Below are 26,390 nucleotides of genomic sequence, written 5' to 3'. Positions count from 1 at the left end.
TCCTAGGGGAAAAAAAGGGGGGGTTAAATTCTGTCTTTGTCCTTTTTTAAAAAGCTTATTTTATAACATTTTAATTTTTGTTCTAAGACCATATATATAGGGGAAAAAAAGGGGGTTAAATTCTGTCTTTGTCCTTTTTAAAAAAGCTTATAACATTTTAATTTTTGTTCTAAGATCATATATATATATATATATATATAATGAATTCTCCTTTTTCCTTGTTTTTGCTTTATTGTTTTACTTAAAGATGATTTTAAAAATTGTCCCTGAACTCTTTAAATCCTGTCTTATGTCCAAATGCAGTCTTAGTAGCATGTGCCTATCCTGAGTTTAACCTGGGTGGCATCTGCATGATTATTCTGCCATCCTCCTCACAGTATTGTCTATTCTGAAAAGTACCAAACAACATTTTAGCCTCATAGCCTGTTTACATAAAGTTTGTTCTTATATATAATTCAGTTATCTTTTCAAAAGACATGTACAAACAATTTCTTTGAAATGAGATGCCAAAAAATTTGTGAAGAGTTAGTCTTTTCACCTATGGCACCAACATGACATACATGTAAAACTAGATTTTTTTAAAGAAGTATGATTGATTTTTCAACAGCATTAAAGAGTTATGCACATAAAATTGCTGGAACAATGCTATGCTTTCAGATCCTGTAGTCCTGACTGGACAGCCCCAGTCATAGTGTCTGATTTCTTTTTACTGAGCTTCCGGTTTCCCTTTTTCTTAGATGTCGAAGAATGTAAGGTATCTTCAGTTTTTCTCTTTTTCTTCAGACAGCTTAGAGGATTAGGCCCAGCAGCCCTTTTCCGCTTCCTTCTTTTGGGTTCTGAAGTTTTCACAAGGCCCTTTTCCTCTTTGAGAAATGCAATGGTCTGTTTATGGTACTCTGGAATCAGCTGATTGGTTTGCATTGCTTGTACTGAGGCCAAAGATTTGGCTGAAGGCTTGTCCAGAACCATTGTATTCTGAATAATAAACAGGAGAGGAATTCCAGGCCTTTTCTTTATTTTTGCTGCCAGATGCTGGTCCTATATTTTTTTAGAAAGTAAAACACAAAACAAAAAGCCAGTTACAAAATGTGGGTAAGTGCAGACTACAGAATACACCCCATAAAACAATAACCGATTCTCTTCCCTCAACACGTGATTTGCTATAATGTAATTAAACTGTTTAAAAATATAGAATTAAACTAATATTGTAAATGTAACAGCTGGAAAGTAGTCATCACTGTATGTAAAACTAACAAGTAGTATTGCAAATGATCTTAACAAATGAGTATCTTTAGTGCAGGTCACCAGTGAAGCATTCTGTTCAAATATGTTCAAGTGAAATAAATTTACCTGTGTAGCTATGAAATAATGGTGTGGATTACCACCCTCAACCATGGACAACAGGCAGCCTGAACCACTCACTGGTGTTTTGAAATGAGAGCAGTTGCGAACTTGAAATCTCTGTGCAATTAGTTTTGCACCATACAGCTCCTTCCCCAAGCATTCCAATTCTTTTAACACACATCTAAAGGAAAATAAGAAAAAGAAGCACAAAACCTTATTTTGTATTTTTAACAAGAAGCCCAGATATATCCAAATTGAACATGGAATTGGTGAGGTGAGACGTAAGAATCCAATATCTATTTGGAATTAAGTCCAACTAAATTCAGTGTGATTAAGCATGAATAGGAGGATTACAGTCTAATAGAAGTAGCCCTCAGTTAACAACCATAATGGGGACCAGGAACTCTGCCGCTAAGTGATGTGGTTGTAAAGTGAAAAATCACATGACCATGCTGACTTACAATGGCAGTTCTGGTTGCAGTTGTTGAGCAAATCACCCGCGGTCATTAAGCACAATGTCAGATGACCGCAACTTGTAGTTTTCCGCTAGCTTCCCCATTGATTGCTTGTTGGAAGCAGGGAGTGAAGCTTGCAAATGGTGATCATGTGACCACAGGATGCTCCGACTCGTGTGCTGGCTGCCAAGCACCCGAATTGTGATCACATGACCACGGGAACACTGCGACAGCCACAACTTCAAGGATCGGCCGTAAATCTCCTTGTTCAGCACCATCAAGTGGTCCTGAACAAGTGGTCGCTAAGCAAAGATTATCTGCATTTCTTACACTTTAAGATGGAATGGAATTTCTTAAGATACAAATGAAGTTAAATATATTCCCTGGAAGTTAAATACATACGCATACACTGAATCGAAGCAAATATTTGTAGCTCAGGGTTGAACTGTGGAGTCCTTGGTGCTCTCTGAGCCTTGTTGTTTTCTTGCAGACGTTTCATTGCCAGACTAGGCAACATCTTCAGTGCAAAGTGGGAGTGGGCCTTGCTCTCAGATACATGTATCTGCTGTCAGGTACAAACCTCCAATCAAAAGGAGAGCAAGGCCCATTCCCTCTTCGCACTGAAGATGTTGCCTAGTCTGGCAATGAAACGTCTGCAAGAAAACAAGGCTCAGAAAGCACCAAGGACTCCGCAGACAGAAATACAAGTTGAAAAACCAAGTATGATCACATCAAGCAATCCCTTTCATCTGTTTTTGGTTTTACTGCTTTTGTTTGTATATAATATTTTTATCCTTGAGTTGTGATCCACCTAGAGTTTGGTTTAAGATAAGTGGCATGTAAATGTTTAAATAAATACTAAATGTATCAAGAAATACTTTATTTATTTGAATTTACGAGCCACCCAAGTCCAATTACATCAAGTAATTGATAGGAAATCAGTATGATAGTAACATAGCATGGTACTATCTACTGATCACTTGGGCCCGACACCCTCTTTCAGCCCAACTTACCTCACAGGATTTTTGTTGTAAGGACAAAGTTTTTTGCTGTGGGGAAAATGGGAGGAGGGAATGTTTGTATACCACAGTGAGCTCCTGAATGGTTGCATATAAATCCAATAAATAAATTCAAAATACCACCCACTCCCACTATGCTCCATAAAGAGGGATGGGACAGTAAGAGGAGACTACTGACCTGCGATTTCCATGAGGATGTGGGGTGGGGGGAGCAGGTGTCAAAACAGGCAAGAATGTAGTAGTGGTGTCAGGGGGCAAGCCTCATTGCTTTTGCACAAACGGGTATGGCTTGCATCCCGATACTGCTTCCACCATCTTGCCTGTTTTGACACCTGTCCCCATCATAGACACCTTTGTTACATCTATATTCTGCCTGCCCTTGAAGATAATCAAGGCTAGGGTTACCAGACATCTGGCAAAAAAGAGACCACGCCCTCCTTTTTGTCCTCATATCCTCTGTCTGGCAGCCAAACCCTTAAAAATCAAATATTGTCCAACTTTTTGAGTGTTTTGGGGGGAATGTTTTCACAACAGTAGTCATTCAAACTTTCTTGTATTATGACCTTGTAAATTGTCTGCTTCTTTCTTTCCCTCATCCAATAGATTTACGCTATTTATTTCCTGATTTCAGCAACTGGCTTCAATCCATCCAAATCTATGACCACTGTATTCTGTAGATCACAATTTGTCATATTTTTCTATAGTAAATTTGTAAAGCACATTGTCATAAATTCTATATCATCGCTAGCATAGGCTTTCGAAAATAAAGATTTGTTGGAAAAATATTGAGATGGAAAAAGTAGTCTTTCTGATGCTGGAAGAAGTTATTTCATATACATGTAGGCTTAAGCACTTTTTTTGCAGTTTTTCACTGTAATTTTTAATGTGAATGCCAAGAAAGTTAAACAGTTAATACGTCCTCCTTTCACCCCATTTCTCCTCCTCTTCATCCATGTCCTCCTCTGCCTATTGAGCAACCTGTGTGGCGCGGAGTGGTAGGCATATTGCAGCCGAAACTCTCCCCACGACCTGAGTTCGATCCCAGCGGAAGCTGGATTCCTGGGTAGCCGGCTCAGGTTGACTCAGCCTTCCACCCTTCCGAGGTCGGTAAAATGAGTACCCAGCTTGCTGGGGAAGGTGATGACTGGGGAAGGCAATGGCAAACCACCCTGCTATAGTCTGCCAAGAAAACGTTGTGAAAGCAGCATCCCCCCCAAAAGTCAGACATGACTCGGTGCTTGCACAGGGGACCCTTCACCTTCACCAACCCTAATCAAGGCTGCTTACACTATCTTCCAGCACCTTAGAGCCTCTCTACCATTCTAGTTAAATAAGTTCCTCTGAGGGAGCAGCTGGGGCACATTTGATCACTGGCTTGCCAATCTGGATTTAGAACTCCCCAGGCGAGAGCCTTCTCTAGACTTAAGCCACTGAGATCACGTTGGGCTGTTATTCTAACCCTATTAATCAAGGTCTGTGGGGCTGTAATGCAACACAGGCTCCCAAAGGTGACTGGTACTGGGCCAGAGCATAACGTACGACCACCCTCCCCGGTCTTCAGGGACTTCTCCGAGTGGCCCCCGCGCCTTTAACCGTTGGTGGGCAACCACTGCCCCGCCCTTGTCGCGCGGAACTCTCCCATCAGCCAATCCCAGGCCACGCTGCTTGGAAGGGCTCGCGCGCCCCTGCTGGCCACGCAGCCAGGGAAGAGAACGCGCGTGAGCGTTCCTGCAGAAGGCCTCGCGCTCCCGTCAGTTGCTCCGCACAGCCAATCAAGGCACGGTACCTCAACTCCCCCCCCTTTCCCGCCTCACCGCGTCGTGCAGAGCTGCGTGGCTCCGGCCAAGTAACCCGGCAACTGCTCGCGGATCTGGATCTTGTTGCGCAGCGCAGCCTGGCAAAAAGTGCCGTCCAGCAGCACCTGGAAGGGCTCCCGGAAGCCAAAATTGTACTTGTAAAAGCCCATGTTCTTCTTGGCGTGCTTCTGCCGGGTGATCTTCATAACGGAGGTCGGAGGAGAATAAACATACGAAGGCAAAATACCTCACAAAGAGGGCTCCCTACTCTTCCCCTAACCGGAAGTTTGATTGGTTTAACGGAAGGAGCTAAGTTGACGCATGCGCAGTGAGCCTGCTTGAAGCACGTGGGAGATAGTTCTGGTGACACATAATTAAGAACTGGGCTGCAGAAATCCGGGTAATAGCCGTGGGATACAGGAGGTTTTAATATGCTCGTAAAATATTCGCAAAGCAGCCTATCTTTAATAAAATAAAATTTAAAAAGTAAAATTCTGCTGTTAATGAAAGCAGAGCACTTCTTATTTTGCTATTTATAGTGGGTGGCATTGATTCTATTGTACATTATCGTCCAGGCAGTTGGGAGCAGATACGTTTTTTCAAACTAGACTATTCACTTGGCTGTGACATTGCAAGGATAACCGGTTGGATTCATTTCTGAAGAGTAGTGGCAACCCCCTGTTGCAGCAAAAGTAAAGAGTCTTGTGTACTTCCAAAATGAATAAACTAATTATGGCCATGCTAGAAGAGAATTCGGGGACTTGGAATCTCAATACACGGGGAAGGACCAAGTTGGAGAAATCAATGGACTGTCCCTTGAAGCTTTATCTTATTTCATAACCAGTTTTAAAACGCTTACGGGGCCAAAGGACTGCTGGTTAAGTGAAGTACCAGAATCACGTAACCTAAACGCTGTAATCCAAACCGAGCGTCAACAAGTGAGTTTCCACTCTTACCCACCACATAGGCAGATTTTCTCGCATTCCACATTAATATTACCAGTTGTCACGTGCAACCCTATCCTACCGCGTGTTTACTGAGAAATCAGCCACCTTCAGTTGTCACAATCCCTCCTACCCCGTAGATTCGAGCACCGGCTTACTAACGCTTGGGCTCCTGCAAGTGGAACCTTGTTTCCGGGGATCGTGTTTCCGGTCCAGCACCCGGAAGATCCTATCCGGCGCACGCTTCCACCTTCTTTCCTTGCCGGACGGTGTGCTCGCCGCCTCTTTTCGCCATGGCGTCTCGTAAGGAAGGAACCGGCGCCGGGGGTTCCGCAGTCGGTGGCGGGAAGGCCAAAGGCAAGTCGGGCCCGGGGGACTCCGCGGTGAAGCAAGTGCAGATCGACGGGCTGGTAAGCGAAACGGGGAACCAGGCAGGGATGGGACCGGCTTTACGGGGGAGTTCCCCGGCTCCCTTGTTTCAGCCATCTGCTTCAGCATCTTGGTTTGAGAGCCCCACTAACTCGGTTAAAAGGCAGCAGCCCTCCTTTCCAGCGGTTGGTGTTCGTTAACAGGGGATGCCACGATCGGGCTCTTGGTTTTGACTTAGCTGCAGGATTCACCCGCCGCACCAAGCCTAAATGTGATGTGCTTGTTTTGCGCTGTAGCCTACTGTGTGAACCACTGTAGCTTATTAAGCATAGTTTATAACATAGAGCAGTGTTTCCCAACCCAAGGCGACTTTAAGGTGGGTGGACTTCAACTCCCAGAATTCCCCAGCCAGTGCCAAGGGTTGAGAAACATTGACATAGAGTGTTGTGTGAACTCAGTCAGTTATAGATTACTCAGTAAACTATGTCAAAGAAAGTATGTGTTGGCAAGAGGAACTCCGGCAAAAGGTTCATTAGTGTGAACTTGGTTCTATAAAGTAAATATGTATTAACGAATGCAAGTTCTTAAAGACATGTGTTTATCTGGGCTTGTACGGTGGTTGCAAAAGACAGCTGGGAAAAGATACAGCAGTTTTTGAGGAGTTGCAAAAGGCACTCCAAAGCATCCTTTTGCCTTTTGAGTCTGAAATACCACACAGCCCCAGTGAGTAGCATTGGAGCTTCTGTTGAACTAATCGGATTTTATATACAGTACAGTAATATTAGCATTTTGCTGTTTGACAAATACAGATTTCAGGATTTCGTACAAAATTTATAATCTTTAAAATGTTTAGTTTTCTTTCTCAAAAACAGAGGTGTAATTCTGTAGGATTTCCAGACATCATGAAATAAAGGCAGTGCACTTATTTTTCCCTAACAGTAGTTGTTATCTCTCTTGCCTTTAACAGAAAGAGAATTAATTGTGGGGAAAAATATGTCCTTTAGACTGATCATAACAATTAATTTAGAATTGTATCCTGCATTTCCACTAGGAGCTCAAAGTGGTGTATGCAGTACTCCTTACTCCAGTGTTATTGTCAAAACAGCAATCCTGTGAGATAGACTGGCTGAGTTATTTATTTCTCTGTTCAGTTGATACAGGCACCCACTCACCAGATGAAAATAGTGATTGGTCAAATGTAACCATGTAACAGTTTCCATGGCTGATACTGGATTTGAACCTAGGTCTTCCCACCTGTAGTCCTGTAACCTAACTAGACTTTAAACCCAGCTCTGTATATAGGGTTAAGTTGTTAAATACATTAATTGGTGCCTAGATAAGTCAGTGCCAAACCAGAATATAACAAGGGAAATTGCTGAGAGCCACTTGGGGATTCTATAGGTGAAAGAGGGTATGAATTACAATGTCTTAGGTATAAATAAGGGGCCACGGTGGCTCAGTGGTTAAGGTGCTGAGTCAGGACCATTAAGGTCTGCAGCTCAGCAGTTCGAAACCCGAGAGCACAAGCCACGTGACAGAGAGAACTCCTGTCAATTTGTCCCAGCTCCTGCTAACCTAGCAGTTTGAAAGCATGCAAATGCAAGTAGATAAATAGGTACCACGTCAGTGGGAAAATAACAGGGACATGAATGGAGCCCTCTCAGGCATCCCCTGGGCAACGATGACGTCACTGGGAAATCCTTTCAATACAGAAGCGCCTTCTTGGTAGGTGCTTCTAACACACACACAAAAAGGTATAAATACAGCAAAGGTAGACCATACTACTAGGATGCTACAACTTCTTGGTAGCCATGTATAGGATGGTTTGGTTAAAACATAGCTTTATAAGATTGTGCTCTCTGTCACTCAAGCGAAGTATGCTTCTGTAAGGATGCTGTTTTCACTAAGCTGTTCACTTGTGTGCTGTTGATAATAAGAAGACCATTATGGTGGTAAGAGGGATTTTAGGATTAGAATTAATTAATTTGGTCTTTCAGTTGGTAACTGAACCCTCTGGGTGACTGTAAGGGTGTCATCAATTATTCAAAGCCAGGAATTTTAAACTGTGGTTTACTGAACAAGCTGCATGTCTGGTTACACTTCGTGCTAAGCCAAAAGCAAGATGCTGTGCGATAACGTAGCAATTATTTGGTTAACTTTTTTGGGTGGGGGTGGGGGGGATAGGCTAAACTACACATTTGGAAGGGAGTAAAGTCTGCTGCTTCGTGTGGCGCGGAGTGGTAGGCGGCAGTATTACAACTGAAACTCTCCCATGACCTGAGTTCAATCCCAGCGGAAGCTGGATTCTCAGGGAGCTGACTCAGGTTGACTCAGCCTTCCACCCTTCCGAGGTCGGTAAAATGAGTACCCAGCTTGCTGGGGAAGGTGACGACTGGGGAAGGCAATGGCAAACCACCCTGATACAGTCTGCCAAGAAAATGTCACGAAAGCAGCGTCCCCCCAAAGGGTCAGACATGACTCGGTGCTTGCACAGGGGACCTTTCACCTTCACCAAAGGCTGCTGCTGGTGAAATGATAATGATGCAAAATAGATGGAGACATAGAGGGATGGGCCAGAATTTTCCATTGTTTCTCTGTTGGAGAGAAGGTTTAAGGTTTCTTTTTCCTATATTAAACTTCTTCTAACACTTAGAGTGCACTTTCATGTTTGCTTATCTTAAAATGGCAAGAAGCCATTGCCCTGATTTTCAGTGGTGGTGCTGCTACAACTTAGCAGCATGATAGAAGGTCCTGTGGACAACAAAAAAGAGGTTCAGTGGCTGTGTATATCTGTAAGATTACAAATTGCCCATCGCTCTGTATATAAACATAGAAGAAGGCAGTCTAACCGTACTGGTTAGAATGATGAAGTAATGCTCCCTTTTAGTCTGCCAGGGCATGACAGACAGAGACTTTCAGACTGATTTCTAGACCTTTTTCTACATCATTTCCCCCCTAGTGACGTAAGCACTTTCTAGTCACCCAGCTATCATTGTACAAAAACAAACAAACAAACAAAAAAACCCATTACTGAGGACAGACTTTAAATCACAGCGATGATGGCTGGATTGTGCTAGGAAGATGCTGTGGTCATTAGTGCTGAAATGGCCATAGTTGGCATGCACATTGCTGCAACACTGTAGGCAGTTAAGCAGGCTGTAAAGATCCATTTGTTTACATTTGCCTTATATTGGATGAGGATCTTCTTGGATTATTGCATAGGGTATGATTATAGGTTATAATGATTGATTTGACTGTAAAGTTAATCACCCTTTTATTATAGCTCATCATGCTTGCCTATTTAACTGTACTTTTGTGATGCATTACTTTAAAAATTGCATTGAATTGCATGTATTGGAAGCTGCCAGTAGAGTTTGACTCTAAAAAGCAGACTATAAATATTTTAGATAAATTACTGCAGCATATCTGTGCATCATCGAAATACTGATTTTTGTGCTGCATGTGAACTAAATCTTAAGGTGTCTATTCTTTCTGCCTGTATGTTGATATTTATTTGCTTTAGTTAATAAAAGAAGAGAATTCTTGTGCTGAGGGGAATTCACACATCTAGAGGGCATCTAGACGGGGAATGCTGGTTTAGGACCATTTAGGGAAGAGGGTTGAATACAGAAACTAAAAAGACATGTTGCTTCATCCTAACATATTTTTGCGACTTTTTCCGAATTTAGGCTGAAGTTAGGTTTAAAGAAGAACAGCATAGCTAATGTCTTAACCATATTTTCCAAGTTTTGAAAAATCCCTGCAATAAGGATGGGATATTCACATTTAAGAATCATAAAGTGGATGCTTCAGATATAGTCACTTGCTTTTATTCCCCCTCAGACTAATAATTTCTGAAGATCAAATACCTATACAAGATTTATTATTCCCCTGTTCAGGCTCTCTCCTCTAAATTTAAAATGACACTAGAAATTCAGCTAGAATCCATGTGAAAAATGGCTTGTTGAATGATGATAAGGTTAACTGCTACTGTACTTAGATGTCTTTTTGAAATAGTTACATATGGAGTTGCTGGGAATCTGGAGAGTAATGTTTTAATGGGGAAATAGCAGTAACTCATGAATACAGAATGTGGCACTCCAGTAGTATAACCGAATGCAGCTGCTGATGGCTGAAATTCTAATTCTTTGTTGCTAAGTAGAAATGTGTTACTCTCAACTGAAATGTTGTGCATGTCTTCATTAGAGGGTAAAGTAGAGACTTGGTGGCTTGAAGAGATGCCCATGCTGTGGCTCGTGTCTCTTGGGTGATATAGCTGCTTTAGCCTGGCAGTTATGGATACAAACTAGGAATTTCCAATTATAGTTTAACTCAGTGTTTGTCAACCTTGGGAACTTTAATATGCGTGGAGTTCCCCAAACTCCTCAGCCAGCATGCTGGGCACATATATCATCCTAAACCAAAATAATGTTTTTTGGCTTTGTGTGTGATTTGTAAACTATATTTTATGCCTTCTTTGATGTCTAAACCTTAAATGAGCTTAACTGAGGTTTGTTCAACAAGTCTTAAAAACAAAAGAGCATGTAGTGAAGTGGGTGAACCAAGCTTCTCTTGGCTTTAACTTTCCTACATAATATGAGCATGATAATAACGGACTACCACATAATTATGTATGTATATATTTTATTAATAAGTAATATTTATCCAAGGGCTTCCTCAATTTGGAAAGCAAGTTCCTATCATTCCTACTTGTTAGGGTTTTTTTAAATTTTTTATCACACCTTTATCATTTTTATAAATAACTCAAGGCATAAGTTGGCATAATCACGAGGAGACATTCCCAAACCATAATTGTGGAGGAAGGGGATGGGACAGAACCCCCTGCCTTGTAAAAGAATACTGGTGATTAGGAAGGACATTAGCGCTATCTTGAAAGAAGTGTAAGTTGTCTCTTTGTTGCTAGCCATTTTTTGCTGCACTTGAGGCAGAGTATGTTAGAGACATTCCATGCTGATTTCTTGAATATTTCCAGACATGACTAGTGACATGGTAATATGTATGTATCTATTTATGGGTGCTTGCTGACTAAGACATGTACTGCATTGGCACCACTTCCTCCTGTAGTTCAGAGATGCTTTAAAGCATTGGAGTCCTGCAGTTGGGTAGGTTTAAATTTAATTGTTTCTCCCAAAGCTGTAGTCTTACTTGGAGATAGCATTTAGGATATCTCCTAAATCTCTATTGCTTAAACCATTTTTTAAAATTCCTGACATCATAGAGTTGGAAAGGGCCATTGAGGTCATCAAATCCAGGTCTCTGTTAAGTACAGGAATCTGAATTAAAGCATCCCTGATGAATGGTTCTCTAGCCTCTACTTGAACACATTCAGCAAAGGGAAACCCACCACTCCTTTGGGTTAATGGATCCACTGTCAAACTGCTCTTACTGTTAAGAAAAAATTCTGATATTACATTGGAATCTCCTTTCCTCTAACGTGTACACATCCAGCTTTTAGCGGTATTATAGGCTGATGCAAATTGTAACAAATTGTAAAAAGCAGCAAGAGTTAATTGGAGATGGGTCAGCTGATTACATATTGAAATACTAGCCTCTTATATTTGCTGGCCATTGCCAACATGTGTAATAGCTCATTTTATTGCGACCGCATTACAAGCCTTTTACATTTGCTGGTTAATATCAGAATGCTTAATGGGTTCCTTTTTGCTATGATCCCTTCTGGAAGGGCTGCATTAATCATTAAGGAACTTGTGCAGCCTCTGAAAATTTTGATAAGGGGAACCAAGTTAAACCTCTCTCTGCCTCTCTGGCAGTCCTTATCAAGATGCTAGGAGACTGACCTATTCAGCTTCCATGCCTGGCTGATAGCTGATAGCAAGGGAAAATTGGCAGTGAAGTGTGCGCTGCAAAAATATCAGCTATAAACTTTCTGAAAGCTACAGGTTGCCAAAGTGGGCTGTATGCATTCCTCAGCTTTGTGATAAAAAGAGCCTTTGCTATATATTTCTTTGTTGTCTGCCTGTTAATTTCAGAAATTAAAATGGATTGTTTTTCCTCTGGGTTTATGCAAATTTACTGTACCATGGAGAGTCCCTGATCATAGAGATGGACGTATTGTCATGTTTTGTTCTGAGACTCGTGATCCAGCAGTTAAACTATTAGACTTGGAACTTCAGTGCTAATTAGTTAATTTTGGAACATTTATTGTGACTTACATCAGACAACTGCCATGTGAGAATATGATAGAGTTGTCTGACCACAGCCTATTTGTCAGCTTAATTTAAGACACATGTTTGAGGTTAAAATGGTGGAATGGGATAATCACATATCCAATCTAGTTCTTAGAGATAGGGAATAGTAAATCAGTACAGTAAATATTTGTCAAATATTTTAAACAATAATACTGAAAACGCAAATTCGTAATTCTATAGTCTGTTGGGTTCTATAATCTGTTGGGTTCAAGGTGACAAAGAAAAAAGCAATCAAAAAAAGTCTAGTTCAACAGGAAGTTCTTAATTTCACTGTTCTGACTTAGCCTTCCACTAAACATGTAGCTGGGAATGATTGGGACTGTAAATGAGAATTATAATTGGTGGAACCAGTTACCTAGAAAGGTGGTAGAGTCTCACTGGATGTATGCATACAGAACCTAAAGGTCATCTGTAATGTGTTGTTAATCTGAATAACTGCTTGGGGGTGGAGGGTGTTGGGCTTGAGGATTTAATAGCTCCTTCCAGTTCAGTGATTGCAGAATTCTCTGGTGCCTTCCATCTGGTGGCATCAGGTTGGACAACGCTGCTATAGCTTGTTCATTTTGATGACCGTGTGATAATGATATTGAATACTCATTTTCCTAACAGCTCAAAGACCTAACTTCCCAGGGCACACGTTCCAGAAACATTTCTGTAAGGGACATCTTCAGCAGTTTCTGTGAGGATTAAACTCTTGCAGGATGTGCACTATGACATCTCTCATTTTCTCCCCTTAAAGTCAAATAACTTCAGTGTTGCCTGTTGAAATCCAGAACTTCATTTGAGTTTAACCATCCATGCCACTTACAATACAGATTGCTGTTCTAACAGGTCAGAGGTTATGATAGTGCAGTGTTAAGGTCATTAAACAAAAAAGCCCAAAAAACTTTCTTCCTAGGCACCTCATTTCTGTGATAGATAATAAGATTTCAGTGTTGCTGCTTACCCAAGATTAATAGCACATGTTGTAATGGTACAAAGCTCAATACTTCAGCTTTGTTTCCTGCAGACCTGGATACTTACAGGGGATGTGTAAAAGTGATCGATGGCAATGCAGCTTGGAGAATGTAGAATTGCCTTACTACTATCATGTTGCATGTTGTACAGCTTGCAGAGAGTTCGGGCAACCTCCCCCCCCCAAAAAAAACCCCTTTCATGGAGCACCAGGAAAAAGGTGCAGCATTAAGATACGCTGCTTCTTTCCCATCTCCAATGCATAGATTGCCTAGTCTTGGTTCCTTCTGGTGTCCTCAGCTGCTATCAGTCCTTCAAGGTAGATCCCATTAGGAATTCAGAGTCATGCATGCTAATACTACTTTTATTATAAAGTTCTAGTAACTTTATACTTGCAAATCTGACTGCACTTCCCCCCTTCCTCCCTTTATCTTTGTGAGAATTCTGAGATGGCTTTCTCAAGTTACATTTCTGCCCCAGATTCAGATTTCTTTTATCAGACCCTTAGTGGTGGCTCTTCCTCAGGTTCCTAAAACTTATTATTACTTCTGCCCATTATATCTGCCCCCATTCTGAGTAAAAGAAGCTGCAGGGCCTCCCCATATATGTGGGACAGCCAGTCCTTTTTTCTAGCCAGGTGAACCTACTCTGCACACTGCACCCTACCCTGAGGTTCTGGGGGCGGGTGGCGGGTGTAGAGGAGGTTGAACTCAGAATATATTGGCTGTTAGACATGCATCCTCATCTAGTTCTACCTTAACTCTTAGGATCTTAGAGGGAATGTTGTTCTTATTTGCCGGTAATGTAAGGGTGGTGCACATACAAATCCTCAACCCTGCTAGGCTATGTTTTTTAAGCCAAACAAGAGATTATCTTCCCATCCTCTAAACTCACCTGTAAGACTACTGTATGTTTTAGTTTCTGGTTGGTGTCAGAAGAAGATCTTCCTTCCTTCCCTCCCTCCCTCCCTTTCTAGCACATGTGCTATGACATTTCCACATTTTGTTTTCAGGGCGAGTATTGATTTCTCCCTCTTTTAAATAGGATTATATCTGAAAGGAAACTCTTACTACTGCTGGCCAAATTTGTCTTTTATTGTGCTTAGTGGTTCTGTATACTAGAATGTTTCAATATTTCCCTGTTATGTGCCCAGGGTTTGCCACAGTATTTGTGTTGCAATGCATGGACAGATCCTATAATAGACCGACGTATTTGTTGTATGTTTCAGTTCAACATAGGTAATGCCTGAGCAAAAGGTAAATCCTGAAAGAAGTTGCTTAATGAATTGCTTTGTCTCTGAATTGCTTGAGCAGAAATTTTGTCTCTGAAGTCTCTTGATTATTTTCGAATGCTTTGCCCACCCTTATTGGTTTTGGGTCTCTCTTGGCCTAAATTCCATTTAGATAATATGTTGGGTTTTTTTTTTACCTATATAGACCATGCCCCTAAATAATTTGTGTGTGTGTGTGTGAAAAAAACTCTCCCCACACATACTATTAGGTGAACTGATTCTAGATTTGCTCTTAATATTAATTTTGGAATTGGTGGAGTAGTGTTCGTCTGCTGTCTATCTACTGGCCACACTGGGTGGTGTTGATTGGATGGTACCAGGTTGACTACTCTAAATGTATTTAAATAGCAAATTCAAATTGTTGCTTGTCAAGTTTTATGTTGCCAAACTCCACTTCAGCAGACTAAGGGGATGGGGGTCTGAAAGATATGCAGAAATGGAAATTAAAACTTTAAATTTCAGGAAGAAAAATCTAAAGGAAACATGTTAAAAGCCACCAGCCTAATGCATGCTTTTTGAATACAGAATGCTTCTTGATTGTTTTGAATGGATGAAAAAATGGAAAACCAGAATGCCCTGGGCATAGCTTAAATCTTGAGTAGGAATATTCAGCACCAGTGTATTTATTTCCAGTACCCACTTTTTTAGATGTGTTTTTGTTTTGATCCTGAGCCTGGTAACTACAGAATTCCTCTGTTGCACGTGGATGTGTTTTGTCCACAGGTGCGCAAAACAACGTCTCCTGACAATGGAGAGATCTTTTTTGCAGCACACACAGACTTGTGTTACTTGGCTGCTTTCATTTTCTCATTTTCTCAAAATTTAGTAAAGGGGAATAAACCAAGGTGGAATAATTTAAAGCTATTGGCTAAATTGACAATAAACTTTTTCGTTCGAATATACAAGTACAGAAACAACCATTATTGGAAGCCAAATGCTTTTGTGGAGAGTTGTCGCTAGAGAAAAAGTCCTATTACCCATTGCTACACTTCTAATATCTGATGCTTGTAGGTGTTACATTAGATTTTCTGGTACTGTTACCCCATTTCCTGAGCAAGCTGAGTTGAATGTTACTTATATTCAAATGTTTTCCGCCCTCCTTGAAAATGTAGAATTGCCCTGCCAATTTTTTTCCTTTTTTTTAGTAGTAATTTTATTAAAGATTATGATCACAACAGTAAAAACTAATACAAATTAAAAAATAGAAGAATAAAAAGAGTAGAAAGTGCAGAAAAGAAAGAAAAAATAGAGAAAGAAATGGGAAAGGAAAAATAAGAATATAGTAAAAAAAAAAGCAAAGAAATATATAAAGAAACGACTTCCCACTTTCATCACAAGTATAAACAATTTTAGTAAGTTATCACCTTCTCTTGAAATACAACAAATGATGTCTTCTTCTCATATCCCATCTTTATCTACAAATAAATCCATAAAGCATCGTCATTTCATTCCTGATGTCCATGAAAGTCCATTAAGGGCTACCGGAGATAACAACATACCTATTTTAACCTTGATCAAATAAACCAGCTTTATATTCCTTTTACTTCTAACGATCTTAATCTTTAGCCCCTTCAAATAATGTTGTAGAAGCTGATTTTTTTTACTTTTTTCTTTGTCCCATCTCACAAAATTCTTCAAAACTTTAACAAGCCTCTTTTGTAAATCCAATATAAGAAAATTATCCAGGTCACTTTCTTGGTCTGTTGTTTGTATATCCCTTTTAATTATTAAGACATCAGCTGGTTTCTTTTGCATGTCCAATGTAGCATCTTTTTCCACATCAGTCTCAATCTTATCAAGTAGAACTTGTTCCTCTTCTATAACATCTTTTGGACACAGTCTATCTATAGAGGCAGACACTATTAAAATTAACTTCTGGGTCCATTGTCTAAAAATATCCTTCAGTATGTCCAATGTTAAAATATTTTGCTTCTTCTGTAATTGTAAGTCACATTTAAGTGTTCTTCTCCTTTAATTGTAATCTTTAGTTCCCCCTAGTGTCCAATTTTTAAAATCTTATTTAAAAAAAAAATCAAAAGCATTTTCGCATGGGAAGGATTCTTTATAATTAATCCCAAAATCTTATTTCAGATTTATCTGGACCCTTAGTCCATTTGTAGCTTTCTAAAGTCAAAGTTTTAATCACCCTTTTGCTGTTTATACAAAAAAAATATATTTTAAAGTTCTTAAACTTGTAGTTAATACTTCATTCACTAAAGACTGCAGAAAACTCACCCGGTGCTGTAAAACTTGTCGATCCAAAGGTTCCTAATACCTGAAAAGCAGTTAACAGGCAATTTCCAAAAGTGATTAGAAAAGGAAGTATGCAAACTTAGTGTTCTTTCAAAGGTTCTGACTGTGGTTTGAGCAAGATGGTTATTCCCTCATTTCCCAGAGCTCTAATTCCACCACAAACCACTATCTTGTGGCCTTGCGAGGAGCATCTGTCTGGAGCACTTCTGGGCAATCTCAAGTCCTCTCCCTGTCCAGGGAGGAATTACTGAAGAGCCGGTCTACTCGCTGGCTCTTTATTCCACCGTGGTCATCAGCTTCACTTTTCGCGGAGCCGTCTTCAGTCTGCCATTTCTTCCCCAGAAGTGCCGTACCAAGTCTTTTCAATACAGATATGCAGAAATAAATACATCTGATTCCATAGCAACATTTTGGTGATTTTTAAAACACTAACTTGTTTTTATTACTAATCTTAGCACGTTATGATAATGGCCAGTCTTGGAAAAATATAACATTCAATAGTTCACACCTGAGCAAGTTCGTTTGAAACCGTTGTGTGAAAACTGACTGCTAGGTGATCTAGCCCTTGCATCTTAAATGAGGTTTTCCTAACTTGAAGTTTGTATTTCAGGTGGTGCTGAAGATCATCAAGCATTATCAGGAAGAAGGCCAAGGCAGTGAAGTGGTTCAAGGTGTGCTGCTAGGCTTGGTGGTGGATGACAGACTTGAAATCACCAACTGCTTCCCATTCCCTCAGCATACAGAAGATGATGCTGACTTTGATGAAGGTAATCATTTAAGATAAGCTGTGTACGAAAATGGTAAACAGTCTATTGCCCTTGCCAAACCCCGGTCTCCTGGCCAATGGCAAAGAATTGGAAGTTTTGCACTCCAAACACCTGGAGGGCAACAGCTGCATCTACCCCTGTGCATGTTTGGTTTGGATCTGTAGCAGCCCCTGTCCAATATCCTGGGCTTTTACTATGAGAGATGGTGTCATGGAATACAGGTATGGCTTAGGGAGAAGGTAGATTATTGTCAGTGGGTGTACCATTGTCATGATCTGTTAGAGTACCTTCTAGTTTCTGGGATTCCTGCAGAGAGTTAGGTGGCATTTAAGGAATGCCTTGTGGGCACATTTTATTTTAGGGATTTATATCTTACTCATCAAGGGGACAGTTCATAAGAATAAACAAACACATGTGCAATACAGTGGATTTCAAACAAAAGGATTAAAGCACACCGTGAAAGATGATGTTTTGAGGATTACATTTTCATGTTGAAATGACATCAGCATAAGCACCAAGACAGGCTACCCAAGCTGCCCTAGGGGGGACATTCTGCCTTTGAAGGGGAGAGGCATTACCAAGTAGGCTCCCTTAATTATGCACCTGGTAAAAGTAACACAGTGGTTTGTAGTTCATCTGTTGAATAATTTTGAATAATTCCTTCTCCAACCTAGTGTCCATCCTGTCCTGGAATAGTGGAAATTGTAATCTAGCTCATTTAGAGGGAACCAGGTTAATTTAAAACTTGATAAAGCCTTTGGTTTAAATTCCAGAATAGCTGTGAACTCACAGTAGTGTTGAATAAATCTAAATGGTTGTTGCTTCCCATCTGTAATATGGGGATTATACTGGAGTGTGAAAATAAATGTGCTGTACCCATTATCATCAATATCATCTTTGTTAATGACATATATTTGTCTAAAAAGGACAAATAGTCTTTTTGAAATTTTGCTATTTTAGACAGTTATTTAATGTTGGAGTGGGCAGCTTACCTGAGGACCATGGTTTGATTTCATGCAGCTTTCAGTTCCTTTTCAAAAGCCCTCTGAAAGTGATCAGTGGACACCCCTTTTCTAGCTGCCTCCTGAGCAGAGGGTGAGGGGAAGAGAGAAAGAATGGGAAAAGAGGACGTCAGAGAAAGAAAAGGAAAGTGGGGGGAAAAAGTGAATGGGTAGCCCTTCCTGGTTAGAGCTCTGGTGCTACCATCATTTGCTTCACTTTCCTCATCGCTGACCTATGACCCCAAAGGGAAAGTTGGGCATGCCTCCCTGATGTAAACAATTAGCATGCTTTATTTTGGGCCTATATTGCAAAGTATCAATAGCAAAGTATATTCTTAATGTCTCAGTTGATGTTAATCCCTGTACCAAGAGTTCGCAAACTGTGGATCAAGACCACTGTAGGGGATCCCAGGGAACTTAGAAGGGACAGTCACAATTTTTAAAATCAGCTTTGCACAGGCATTGGGAGTGATTTCAAACAACGTGCTCCCTTATTGAAACTGCTGTAAAATTTTATAGATGTATATAGATGGATGAGTAGCCCTTTTATATGTAAATTGTTGTTGTTATTGTTCTATTCTTTTAAATTTTTCTTTATTTTTCTACTTTTTCCCCTTGTTTTGTTTAGTTAAAGGCAGGATTTTTTAAAGAAAAATTGCTCTTTGCTTTGCCTGTGGAAGCCTCAGTGGTCAGATTTGGTACTTGCAAAGTTTGAAAATCTTTATATTTATATTTATATTTATATATAAAAGTGCTTTATTTGTGTCTTTCCCACTTCTGACCCCAGTGAAATCCTTATGGGTCATTTATCTTTTTACGGTCTCATGGACCCACAAAATTGGACAACTCCTGACCAGCAAATTTCTTGTACCCTCTCACTTCCTCTAAGTTGAGAAAAAGATTTTTCAGGGCTAGGGCATAATGTACTCTGATTGGCACTTTTATATGGCAGGTATGCCAACCTCCCCATATCCCAGCATACGTGCCCTTGCGGCTCTGGGAAAATTGAAATGATAAAATATGTCCTCCTTTACTTTACCTTCTGCAAGGACTTTTGAAACAACACTGTAACTTTTACTGCAGGTGCTGCAGAGAACAGATGATTTCTATACCTGCTACCTCCTTTCAGACTCCAGTTGTGACCTCACCCACACAGTAGCTAAATTTGTCACTGCAGCAGTTAAAACCAGGCAACAGTTAACTTCAAACTCAACCTAATAACTCAAAGTCCTTGGACCAGTTTATTTTTGTTTCCCTTCTCTTACTTTCTCTCCTCCTTTTATAGAACTGTAAATAACAGTAATATTTATTTATTTATCAAATTTATCACCCCCCCATCTCCTCCGAACGGAGGGACTCTTATAATAAACAACTAAGTAGGTACTAAGTAAGCATCATTAGTTATATTCAAAGTATTCTAGGTAGAATTTTATTACTGAAGTGCATACCTCTGTATTTTATTACCACATTTTTATTTATCTAAATGTTTTAATATATCAGTATTTTAATACTTTACTGTCATTCATTAACATAGCATTGTACTTACTTAACAATTAAGCGCTTCTTGCAATTCCTGCTGCCCTAAATACTTTAAATAAGTTGTGATATGCCAGCACTTACCAGCTTTTCCTCCACTTTCTCCTCTTTTTTCTGTAAATTGCACACTTACCTGTATCTCCTCTTTTCCCCTGTAATATTGTTGCTGAATTGTACCTAGATCTGGTCATTGACTGTAATAAAGGATTTTGATCTGATAACTCCTGCTATATACAGATAATTATTGTGATTCTAATTTCATAGCAGTGCCCTGTCCTAGATCTTGATTTTTTTTCCTCCTAGGTTGTAATAAATTCTGAAACTAGATATGTATAAAAAGGGTTTCTATTAATACCGTAAAATTAGGGCTAGTCAGCTTCTTTGATCCTGAGAATTATACTACAAAATTTGCAGTTACCTAAAATGCACTGTATATCTGCATTTAGGAGGCTCTTTTTAAATCTTAAAAATGAAAGCTCTATTCTAGGTTGGATTTATAGGCCTAATTGAAGAGCCACAAGCCTGCTTCCCAATTTCACTGAAACATATACAAAATAATTTATCTAGGCTTCGCTTTAGATATCTTAGTCATAGTTTGGGAAATCCTTTTTTTGTGTGTGTTCCAGATTGTTGTGCATATTTGATGTGATCTCTCTATTCGTAAATAATTTGGAATAAGTGAAGATGCCTTACATCTCTAAGGACTATGTACAAGTAATAATGAAATAGTGCACAGGTGTTAAGTTAAAGGTGTCAAAAGGAGAAGAAAAGTTGTTGGTAAATAAATGCATCTTAAAGAGGGATTTAAATGTAATAATGGAGAAAGAGCTGGCAAGGCAGGGATTAATGGTAGGGATCTGTCTGGGAAAATGGATTTGGAAGTGTTGTAGAGGATCATCTTATATTTAAGTAGCGGTTTAGGCCAGCAGAAAATGGTTGGACAGTCTGTGCATTACTGTAACTTATGTGGGTGCTAAACAGAAGAAAATTGTTGATGGTTAGAAGTATATTTAATCATTATTTATGTACATTGACTTTAATTTAATTGCGTCTCAATGTCAGAAAGAAATTCAAAAAGGTTTAAATAAATCTAGATGTTACATTAGCCAATTCCTATTACTGCCTTATCCATACATAAATTACTTCTTGACTTATAAGAGGTTGATTCCATTGGTAAGTTTGGAGCCATAAAGATTCCATAGCTGGAGAAGTGGGAGCATCAGAGCCTAGCCTGAATCAGTGTTGCCCATGGATTCTTCTTCTTGTTCATTTAAAAGATGGAGAATCTTACAGGTTTTTTCCTTCTAGAACCTTCCTGAAGGAGCATCCCTCTTCTAAGGATGTAATGTTCAGGCTGAATTATTGCAGGCCATCTTTCACCTAATTCATTCTCTCTTGAGACTGACATTCTTGGTAGCCCAGTCCAGGTCTGAGAATAGCACACATAGAGGAGTCTGGTATTTGCTTGTTGTTTTGGTTCTTGCTATACAGTTCTTTCCTTTGCAGATCTCCCTTTTCAGCTCCTCTCAGCAGTGATCTTACTTCAGGCCTATTGTTTTAGGTAAGAAACCAACTGCTAGCTTAGCTCCTACTCTGTCACCCTAATGCTACCTTTAGGATATTATAGAAAATGAGTGAAAGGTCTTAGCATGAAACTTACAGATAGCACTTATAGAAAAATGAGTCATGACACCAGCATATTTGCTGCTTGTGATATTAACTCCTAGGGCTGCTAGCAGCTTTTAGTCTAATTTCATGATATTTCTGGAAGTGATTCACTTAGATCTCTGGTAGGAACATTTCTTCCCATCCCTGAAAGACCTGGGCTGAGTGGAGGAGAAGCAAGGAAAAGGGGATAAAAATCAAGGGAGGAATGTGAGGTTGTATAGGGCACCTGAGTTCTGCTTTGGGAATGTGAAGTAGGGAGATACCAGGATTCAGCCTTACTTGAGCTCTACAAAAGAAGACTGAAAGACAGAAATTGCTGGGACAGGTCCAAGGCAGGGAAGCTTAATAAATCTCTCAAGATTCCTGCCAAGTCCTGCTGAGATTTGCGAATCTCTCCTTCCTGTCTCTCCCATAGCTTATCAAAACATCAGCAGTGGTGGACCTGACTGTTTGTGAGTACAAATTCTTTATGGTGCTAATTTGATAATTGAAATTCAACGTGTATGCTACTCAAGCTACCCTTTTAAGAAAGAGCTGCGAAGTTAGAATCTAAATGGAGATTAATCTTTGCAAGGAAAATCCTCTGCTGTTTGATAATTTATTTTAGGCACTGTACTGTCAAAACTAATATCTTTGAGAAATGAATCGTCTATTGAAATGAAACAACTAATCATACTCCGGCAATGCAGTCCAGGTCAACAAAGCCAACTTGACATGATTATTGAGAGCGTACGTCTAATTTCAACACTTTAGAAGATTCCTAGAAGAAATTACAGTTCCAGCTTTTCTCTCCTTAAAAAAAAAGAAATCTGTCCTGAGAAATATCCTGAGAGCAATTGGAATTCAGTGGAAAAAAGTTGTTGTTGACACCTTTACTTTCAAATTGTAAATATTTAAATGACAGTCCCTCTAAGTATCATTTGTATGCTGCTTAAACACAGTCTCCTTGCTCATCTGTAACTCAGTATGGCATCCACTTAATGGCAGTATCAACACTGCAATTCTGCAGCATAAATAAGATTTTCAGCAGCAACATGGGTGTGTCAAAATTCTGGTAGTACATCTATTTGAGTAAAAGGAATCCTCCAACTTTTACCAAAAACAGTTGAAAATTCTAGCCCTTCCCTTTAATGGCATCATAGCCTTACTTCTTGCTGTTCTCTGAACCCAGTATTTTTTTTTTAAAAGGGAGAAGCTGCTTTGTCTGAAAAAGCAATCCAACCATGATCTAGAATGAGATCATAATTTGTATTTACTGATCTGCATGACCATGCAATAGTGTCTTATTTCATCTCCCTTCTGGTTTTGCCACATGCCCTTGCTTACCTATGTGGGCTTTCATGAATCTGTGTATTTCAAAACAGCCTGCATCTGTGGAGATCTTTTACTGCAGATTTTGCCATGAAATGGGAAAAACACAACTAAGAACAAGGGCTCGCAGGATGATCTCTACACCTTGAGGGGCACCTGACTAGAAAGTGAGGTGGGTGCTTCACTGGCAAGTGATGTTCTATTGTGGCATAGAAGGGAACAAGCAATGTGTCATCCAACAAAAGGGAAAGAAGGAAACCAGCTATGGAAGTGAAGCTACCTACCAGAATAGAAGAGGGAATGTCCTGGATAGGATTAAAAGAGCAGGCTTAAGAGCCAAGCCAATCCCAGGCAGTTCTTGGAATTCTGTGATTAAAAAAATATAGTTTTAAAAAAATTTTGAACTCTGGGACAGATACAAGGTCCTAAAACGGATAATAACCCTCGATGGATGGATTTTTTAAAACTCGATTTATGTTACTCCTTTTATACATTCATAGCTTGACTATTGGAAATGAGAGGGAACTGAGGAAAGTTGATTGAATTAAAGTGAGCCTATTAAAGACACGAGGGACGCGGTGGCGCTGTGGGTTAAACCGCTGAGCTGTCGATCGGAAGGTCGGCGGTTCGAAACCGCGCGGCGGGGTGAGCTCCCGTTGTTAATCCCAGCTCCTGCTCACCTAGCAGTTCGAAAACATGCAAATGTGAGTAGATCAATAGGTACCGCTTCGGCGGGAAGGTAACGGCGTTCCGAGTCATGCTGGCCACATGACCCGGAAGTGTCTATGACAACGCCGGCTCCAAGGCTTAGAAACGGAGATGAGCACCGCCCCCTAGAGTCGGATTCGACTGGACTTTACGTCAAGGGAAACCTTTACCTTTTATTAAGGACACAGTATTTCCAAAAGTCATTGAGGCAATGACGACAAAGCAGAAAGAATCTGAAAGATGCCTCCGTGCTGATGTAATCCATTGGTCCGTTGTGGGATGGAGATACTTCAAGATTGGACTTGGCTTTCTACCAAGGCTGATTCTTGAACTATATGGCTGAGAGTGATTTAATTGTTAGGATCACATTTGAATTTATCCACCATCTTTGTGCAGTACCATACGACAATATCTTCAGATAAATTACATAAATTGAACACTGGTCAATGAGATGTATTTGGACCTTTACTGGTATGAGTCTCCCACCTACCTAAAATGTTTTTAAGCAGCAATATACATTACAACAAAAGTTCAGGGTGATGCCAGTAGACCTACGTACATTATACATACATGTACAGAAGCTATAATGACTATGCTTCTTAGTTTTACTTAAGAAATAAGAGGTGATGATTCATGAGGATTTGTTTGTTCTGAATCCGATTTAGGTAGGAAACCGAAATCACTGCCAAAATCACAATTAATTAAAAAAAACCAAACAAGCTGTATGACAGTGAGGAAAAAGTGTTCTCGTAAAATCAAGTTTCTGCCATACCACCATCCTGAAAAAGGGAATGCAATAAGCAGCAGCAATTATCACTAGGTAAAGGTAAAGGTTTCCCTTGACATTAAGTCCAGTCGTGTCCGACTCTAGGGGGCGGTGCTCATCTCCGTTTCAAAGCCGAAGAGCCGGCGTTTGTCCGTAGACACTTCCGTGATCATGTGGCCGGCATGACTACACGGAACGCCGTTACCTGCCCGCCGAAGTGGTACCTATTAATCGACTCACATTTGCATGTTTTCGAACTGCTAGGTTGGCAGGAGTTGGGACTAGCAACGGGAGCCCACCTCGTCACATGGATTCAAACCGCCGACCTTGTGATCGGCCAGCTCAGCGGTTTAACCTGCAATGCCACCGCGTCCCTGATAATTATCACTAGATATACTGTAAATTCCAATTCGCAAAGTTGACGTCAGAAAATGCTTTGTGTTGTGATGTTACTGTTTCAGTGTTGATGAGCTTCCCACTATCAGGGCCCTCCACTTGTTTCGCGATTGCAACATAGCTTAGAATTCCCAGCCAAATTGCAATTCCTTGCAGTTCCGACATAAGGGTTAGATTGATAGAACATTGAACAAAGCATCACCATTACAGTCTCTCCACACCCCAAATGCCACTTTTTTAGTACATTCAGGCATCGTCTTACATGATTTATCTGAGAATCAGCATCATTGAAGATAGTACTTACCTCAAAGTATATATACACAGAGATGCTGTGTCAGATAATTGGTGAAATATACTCTTGATTTCAGAGATCAGTGATGCATTTAGCGGCTCCTGGCATCGAATAATTAGTATCCTGTAAATGCTCTGCATACCATGTGCTGAATAAGAAATACTTTATTTATGGAGGACAGGCCTCTCATCAGCTACTTAGCCATGATAACAGGGTGAGACTCCCATGATCAAAGGCAATCTGTTTTTGAGCATGTAATCTGTCCTAACCTTTGTTCCTGTTTGTAAGTTTGCAGAGTCGCCTCGATGTATGCCTGTCCATTCTCTCACACTGCTCTGGAAAAGAATCTCAGCACTGTATGACATTTCCCAGTATATCTCGTTGAAACTTGCCTCATAGCTCTCAAAAGAAAATGATGCTTAATAGGTTCTGCGGGCAGGCTCTTCTGAACAAGCATGCATGCTTTGCACAGTGATTTTGAGGACTTATTGCTGATTCTTCGTGCCTCTTCTTGGGAGTGATTGATGGGTCATATTCTCCTCATTTTCACATCTGTTATCATGTTCCTTAGACAGGTGTTAGTGATACTCTGTCATCTGCTTAGCTCTGCATGAATTGGGAAGAGAAGAACTGGTTGGAGAAGTGGCCATAGCTTAGTGATGGGGCAAATGCCTAACATGACAAAGATTTCACCCATTCAAAAAAGTCAAGCAGCAGTTATTGCAAATGATTGAGAAGCAAAACAGTAATAGGCAAGATGAGCAATGATGTTGTAGATTTGAGAACATTTCAGCACACCTGAGCCAGTTGTGGAGCTGAGCTATGCTGGAAATGGCATGGAGCAACTCACCAAAATCAAGACAGCTTGCTCATTGATAGGCAATACTGGGCTGGTTACATAAGTAGCCTAACACGGTATTAGGTGGCATGTAATGTTCCAGTAAAGATAAACCTGAATATAAGAACACGTGGCAGGATACCACCTGCTTGGTTGTTGTTCTCCTCCTTCAACTTCTACAGATAAAGAATTTAGTCGCAATCCTTAAGGAACAAAGATTCATTTCTCACTGTGAACTTTTAAAAAATGTGTATGTTTACCCACTCTGAATTACTTCAAAAAGAATAGGCAATATACATCTGGAATAAATTCTCATTTAATTTTCTAGTTGTTCCTTTAGGCTGGAAAAGGTTTTGAGTGGAATTATTTTTTCATGTACTTCCATTAGATTTTCTTCTATGAGTTGGGCTCATCCGCTGCACACCTTTTACTTGATGAAGTACAAAATAAAT

General features: G+C 40.1%; 2 protein-coding genes across 2 annotated transcripts in view; one reads left to right on the top strand and one right to left on the bottom strand.

Annotated features, from left to right (window-relative positions):
- Window positions 1-594: 594 nt before the first annotated feature.
- Window positions 595-4,906, bottom strand: UTP23 (UTP23 small subunit processome component). Its single transcript, XM_063299610.1, has 3 exons — window positions 4,633-4,906; window positions 1,351-1,525; window positions 595-1,038 (listed from the first exon to the last, which is right to left on the bottom strand). Exons 1-3 carry the CDS (start codon window positions 4,818-4,820, stop codon window positions 646-648), a joined length of 756 nt encoding a protein of 251 aa, XP_063155680.1. The 5' UTR covers window positions 4,821-4,906; the 3' UTR covers window positions 595-645.
- Window positions 4,907-5,802: 896 nt separating this feature from the next.
- The window catches only part of EIF3H (eukaryotic translation initiation factor 3 subunit H), a 75,897-nt gene continuing 55,309 nt past the window's right edge, over window positions 5,803-26,390 (top strand). Inside the window, exons 1-2 of the mRNA XM_063299609.1 lie at window positions 5,803-5,968; window positions 17,266-17,422. Coding sequence (XP_063155679.1) covers window positions 5,852-5,968; window positions 17,266-17,422 — 274 coding nt within the window. The 5' untranslated portion in view covers window positions 5,803-5,851. The remainder of the gene's footprint in view (window positions 5,969-17,265; window positions 17,423-26,390) is intronic.

This window comes from Candoia aspera, chromosome 3 (genome assembly GCF_035149785.1).
Source record: "Candoia aspera isolate rCanAsp1 chromosome 3, rCanAsp1.hap2, whole genome shotgun sequence".
In the NCBI taxonomy this organism is placed as follows: Eukaryota; Metazoa; Chordata; class Lepidosauria; order Squamata; family Boidae; genus Candoia; species Candoia aspera.
Note: the sequence above shows the minus strand (reverse complement) of the source record. Positions and strands in the feature narration are given on the sequence as shown.